The sequence below is a fragment of the Tachyglossus aculeatus genome, chromosome 21 (assembly GCF_015852505.1).
Source record: "Tachyglossus aculeatus isolate mTacAcu1 chromosome 21, mTacAcu1.pri, whole genome shotgun sequence".
Lineage (NCBI taxonomy): Eukaryota > Metazoa > Chordata > Mammalia > Monotremata > Tachyglossidae > Tachyglossus > Tachyglossus aculeatus.
Window position 1 is genome coordinate 11,730,381 of NC_052086.1, and position 6,201 is coordinate 11,736,581.

The 6,201-nt window shown below is 48.1% G+C and overlaps 1 protein-coding gene across 1 annotated transcript; it reads right to left on the minus strand.

Annotated features, from left to right (window-relative positions):
* Window positions 1-1,317: 1,317 nt before the first annotated feature.
* On the minus strand, window positions 1,318-2,480 carry LOC119941893 (leucine-rich alpha-2-glycoprotein-like). The gene has a single exon (XM_038762427.1). It carries the CDS (start codon window positions 2,463-2,465, stop codon window positions 1,371-1,373), a length of 1,095 nt encoding a protein of 364 aa, XP_038618355.1. The 5' UTR covers window positions 2,466-2,480; the 3' UTR covers window positions 1,318-1,370.
* Between the last annotated feature and the right edge of the window lie 3,721 nt (window positions 2,481-6,201).

Sequence of the window (6,201 nt, forward strand, 5' to 3'; positions counted from 1 at the left end):
AGTATGTGCTCAATAAATACGATTGATAGTAAGCGGTTAATAAATGCCATCATTATTGTTATTATTATAAACACGATTGAATGAATGAATCCGTGTGTGCCGTGAGCCCGCTGTTGGGTAGGGACCGGCTCTAGATGTTGCCAACCTGGACTTCCCAAGCGCTTAGTCCAGTGCTCTGCACACAGTATGTGCTCAATAAATACGATTGATAGTAAGCGGTTAATAAATGCCATCATTATTATTATTATTATTATAAACACGATTGAATGAATGAATCCGTGTGTGCCGTGAGCCCGCTGTTGGGTAGGGACCGGCTCTAGATGTTGCCAACCTGGACTTCCCAAGCGCTTAGTCCAGTGCTCTGCACACAGTATGTGCTCAATAAATACGATTGATAGTAAGCGGTTAATAAATGCCATCATTATTGTTATTATTATAAACACGATTGAATGAATGAATCCGTGTGTGCCGTGAGCCCGCTGTTGGGTAGGGACCGGCTCTAGATGTTGCCAACCTGGACTTCCCAAGCGCTTAGTCCAGTGCTCTGCACACAGTATGTGCTCAATAAATACGATTGATAGTAAGCGGTTAATAAATGCCATCATTATTATTATTATTATAAACGATTGAATGAATGAATCCGTGTGTGCCGTGAGCCCGCTGTTGGGTAGGGACCGGCTCTAGATGTTGCCAACCCGGACTTCCCAAGCGCTTAGTCCAGTGCTCTGCACACAGTATGTGCTCAATAAATACGATTGATAGTAAGCGGTTAATAAATGCCATCATTATTGTTATTATTATAGACACGATTGAATGAATGAATCCGTGTGTGCTGTGAGCCCGCTGTTGGGTAGGGACCGGCTCTAGATGTTGCCAACCTGGACTTCCCAAGCGCTTAGTCCAGTGCTCTGCACACAGTATGTGCTCAATAAATACGATTGATAGTAAGCGGTTAATAAATGCCATCATTATTATTATTATTATAAACACGATTGAATGAATGAATCCGTGTGTGCCGTGAGCCCGCTGTTGGGTAGGGACCGGCTCTAGATGTTGCCAACCTGGACTTCCCAAGCGCTTAGTCCAGCGCTCCGCACACGGTAGGTGCGAGCGTGGCTCAGTGGGGAAGAGCCGGGGCTTTGGAGTCAGAGGTCCTGGGTTCAAATTTAGCTGTGTGACTTCGGGCAAGTCACATAACTTCTCTGGGCCTCAGTTCCCTCTTCTGTAAAATGGGGATGAAGACTGTGAGCCCCCGCCGTGGGACAACCTGATCATCTTGTAACCTCTCCAGCGCTTAGAACAGGGCTCTGCGCATAGTAAGCGCTTAACAAATGCCGTTATTATTATTGATTGATTGATTGGCGGCAGGTTCAGGGGGCTGTGGCCACCTCTGCCAGCTGTTTGCCCTTGCGGGCCTTTGGACTGGCACAGAGCGTGTCCCGCAGGGCAAACATGCGGCGGCCGTGTTGGCGGATCCAGCCGTAGAGTCCGGCCAGGGCCTCGTCGCAGTGCCAGGGGTTGCCGGAGAGGTCGAGGCCTTGGCCGAACTCCTCGCCCAGCCGCCGGGCCTCGTCCAGCAGGCCCGGGGGCAACCGGGCCAGGGAGTTGTTAGCCAAGTCCAGGGTGTCCAGACCCCGGAGCGGCCTCAGCAGCCCGGCCGGCAGGTCGGACAGCCGGTTGCCCTGCAGGAAGAGGAAGCGCAGGCCGGGCACGGGGGCGAAGGTGGCCTCGGCCAGGGCCCGCAGCCGGTTCCCGGCCAGGTCCAGCCGCTCCAGCCGGGCCAGGCCGTCGAGCAGGCCCGGCGGGAGTTGGCACAGGCCGTTGTGGGACAGGTCCAGGGCCCGGAGGGCGCTGAGGTTGCGGAAGGCCGCGGCGGGCAGCTCCCTCAGCCCGTTCTCCGCCAAGTCGAGCCACCGCAGGGCACGGAGGGCCCCTTGCCAGGCGGGTGGCAGGGCGGAGAGGCGGTTGCCCTTCAGCGCCAGGTGCGTCAGGGCCCCCGCGGAGGCGAAGAGGCCTTCGGGCAGCCGGGCCAGGGCGTTGTTGGTGAGGTCCAGGACCAGCAGGCCGGGCACGGGGGCGAGGAAGCCCGAAGGCAGGGCCCGCAGCCGGTTGCCCGCCAAGTGCAGCTCCTGCAGGCCTGGCAGCCCCTGGAGCAGGCCCTCGGCCAGCTCCGACACGTTGGCCATCTCCAGCGACAGGTGCGTGGTGGAAATGGGCAGCGGGGCGGGCGAGGGGACCTCCAGTGACCGGCACACCACCGAGCTGGCATTGGGCGACGTCGAGCAGCGGCAGCCCGACGGGCAGCCGGCCTCCTGGGGCAGAGGCAGGGCCTGGGTCAGCGCCAGGGCCAGGGCTAGCACCAGAAGAGGTGGGCGACCGCTGCAGGGGGCCGGAGGGAGCCCCGTTGGCACCCTCCGCACCCCCGTCCCCACGTCGCCCGGGTACCTGCGGCGGTTGGCGGGCATGGTCCCCCTGCCAGGCTCCCTTCGCACCTGCTCGGGCAGCTGGGCCACTGCAGGGCCTTCTTATGGTCACCTTGGCCCCGGGGGCGGGGAGAGCAGAGGGGGAGGAATTAGGGGAGGAGCAGTTGGGGATGATATATTTGTACTTTTATGACGATGGCATTTGTTATTTGTTATGTGCAAAGCACTGTTCTAAGCGCCGGGGCAAACACAAGGTGATCAGGTTGTCCCATGTCACAGGCTTAATCCCCATTTTATAGATGAGATAACTGAAGCTCAGAGAAGTTAGGTATATATGATATCAAATGTGATATATTTGTACTCTTATATACATAAATAGATTTGTATATTTGTGACTCCACCTGCACGGATTGATCACCCTAATAAGGATGGCGTTTGTTAAGCGCTTACTATGTGCAAAGCCCTGTTCTAAGCGCCGGGGCGAACTCAAGGCGATCAGGTTGTCCCATGTCACAGGCTTAATCCCCGTTTTACAGATGAGGGAACTGAGGCTCAGAGAAGTTAGGTATAAGTGATATCAAATGTGATATATCTGTACTTTTATATACATAAATAGATTTGTATATTTGTGACTCCATCTGCACGGATTGATCACCCTAATAAGGATGGCGTTTGTTAAGCGCTTACTATGTGCAAAGCCCTGTTCTAAGCGCCGGGGCAAACACAAAGTGATCAGGTTGTCCCATGTCACAGGCTTAATCCCCGTTTTACAGATGAGGGAACTGAGGCCCAGAGAAGTTAGGTATGTATGATATCAAATGTGATATATTTCTACTTTTATATACATAAATAGATTTGTATATTTATGACTCCATCTGCATGGATTGATCACCCTAATATGGATGGCGTTTGTTAAGCGCTTACTATGTGCAAAGCCCTGTTCTAAGCGCCGGGGCGAACGCAAGGCGATCAGGTTGTCCCAAGTCACAGGCTTAATCCCCGTTTTACAGATGAGGGAACTGAAGCTCGGAGAAGTTAGGTATAAGTGATATCAAATGTGATATATCTGTACTTTTATATACATAAATAGATTTGTATATTTGTGACTCCATCTGCACGGATTGATCACCCTAATAAGGATGGCGTTTGTTAAGCGCTTACTATGTGCAAAGCCCTGTTCTAAGCGCCGGGGCAAACACAAAGTGATCAGGTTGTCCCATGTCACAGGCTTAATCCCCGTTTTACAGATGAGGGAACTGAGGCCCAGAGAAGTTAGGTATGTATGATATCAAATGTGATATATTTCTACTTTTATATACATAAATAGATTTGTATATTTGTGACTCCACCTGCACGGATTGATCACCCTAATAAGGATGGCGTTTGTTAAGCGCTTACTATGTGCAAAGCCCTGTTCTAAGCGCCGGGGCGAACGCAAGGCGATCAGGTTGCCCCATGTCACAGGCTTAATCCCCATTTTACAGATGAGCGAACTGAGGCTCAGAGAAGTTAAATATATATGATATCAAATGTGATATATCTGTACTTTTATATACATAAATAGATTTGTATATTTGTGACTCCATCTGCACGGATTGATCACCCTAATATGGATGGCGTTTGTTAAGCGCTTACTATGTGCAAAGCCCTGTTCTAAGCGCCGGGGCAAACACAAGGTGATCAGGTTGTCCCATGTCACAGGCTTAATCCCCATTTTATAGATGAGATAACTGAAGCTCAGAGAAATTAGGTATATATGATATCAAATGTGATTTATTTCTATTTTTATATACATAAATAGATTTGTATATTTGTGACTCCATCTGCACGGATTGATCACCCTAATAAGGATGGCATTTGTTAAGCGCTTACTATGTGCAAAGCCCTGTTCTAAGCGCCGGGGCGAGCACAAGGTGATCAGGTTGTTCCATGTCACAGGCTTAATCCCCATTTTATAGATGAGATAACTGAAGCTCAGAGAAGTTAGGTATATATGATATCAAATGTGATATATTTCTACTTTTATATACATAAATAGATTTGTATATTTGTGACTCCATCTGCACGGATTGATCACCCTAATATGGATGGCGTTTGTTAAGCGCTTACTACGTGCAAAGTACATCTGTATATATTTTGTTCTCTGTCTCCCCCTTTTAATCAATCGTATTTATTGAGCGCTTACTGTGTGCAGAGCACTGGACTAAGCGCTTTTAATTAGGCACCGCTGGGGATGATGTATTCATTCATTCATTCAATCGTATGTATTGAGCGCTTACTGTGTGCAGAGCACTGTACTAAGCGCTTGGGAAGTCCAAGTTGGCAACATCTAGAGACGGTCCCTCCCCAACAGTGGGCTCACAGTCTAGAAGGGGGAGACGGAGAACAAAGCAAAACATAGTAACAAGATAAAATTATTAGAATAAACATGTAGAAATAAATAAATAGAGTAATAAATCCGTACAAATATATGTACATATATACAGGTGCTGTGGGGAAGGGAAGGAGGAAAGATGGGGGGGATGGAGAGGGGAAGAGAGAGATGGATGTATTTGTAACAAAATAAAATAATTAGAAAAAACATGTACAAATAAAATACATAAATAAATAGAGTAATAAATCCGTACAAATATATGTACATATATACAGGTGCTGTGGGGAAGGGAAGGAGGAAAGATGGGGGGGATGGAGAGGGGGAGAGAGAGATGGATGTATTTGTAACAAAATAAAATAATTAGAATAAACATGTCCAAATAAAATAAATAAATAGAGTAATAAATCCGTACAAATATATATATACATATATGCAGGTGCTGTGGGGAAGGGAAGGAGGAAAGATGGGGGGGATGGAGAGGGGGAGAGAGATGGATGTATTTGTACCTATGTATTACTCTGTTTGCACACATTTATCACTCTGTTTAATAAGAATGATAATCATGGTGGTACTTGTTAAGCGCTTACTATGTGCAAAGCACTGCTTTTTGTTTTGGTTTGGTTTTTTAATGGCATTTATTAAGCGCTTACTATGTGCAAAGCACTGTTCTAAGCGCTGGGGAGGTGACAAGGGACCGTCTCTAGATGTTGCCAACTTGGACTTCCCAAGCGCTTAGTACAGTGCTCTGCACACAGTAAAAGCTCAATAAATATGATTGATTAATAATGATAATAATGGCATTTATTAGGAGCTTACTATGTGGAAAGCACTGTTCTAAGCGCTGGGGAGTTTACAAGGTGATCAGGTTGTCCCATGGGGGGGTTCCCAGTCTTCATCCCCATTTTCCAGATGAGATCACTGAGGCCCAGAGAAGTGAAGCAACTCGCCCAAAGTCACACAGCTAACAGTTGGCGGTGGCGGGATTGGAACCCATGACCTCAGACTCCAAAGCCCGGGCTCTTTCCACTGAGCCACGCTGCTTCTGTAAAATGGGCATGAAGACTGTGAGCCTCATGTGGGACAACCTGATCACCTTGTCACCTACCCAGCGCTTAGAACAGGGCTTTGCACATAGTAAGTGCTTAATAAATGCTATTATTATTATTATTATTATTATTATTACTATTATTATCCCTTTTCTCTCTCCTCCTCCCCATCCCCCTCATCCTACCTCCTTCCCCTCCCCACAGCACCTGTATGTATATTTGTACAGATTTATTGCTCAACTTGTAATACTTTACTTGTCAATATTTACTGTTCCATTTATTTTGTTAATGATGTACATAGTGGGCTCAGTGGAAAGAGCCCGGACTTTGGAGTCAGAGGTCATGGGTTCAAATCCCG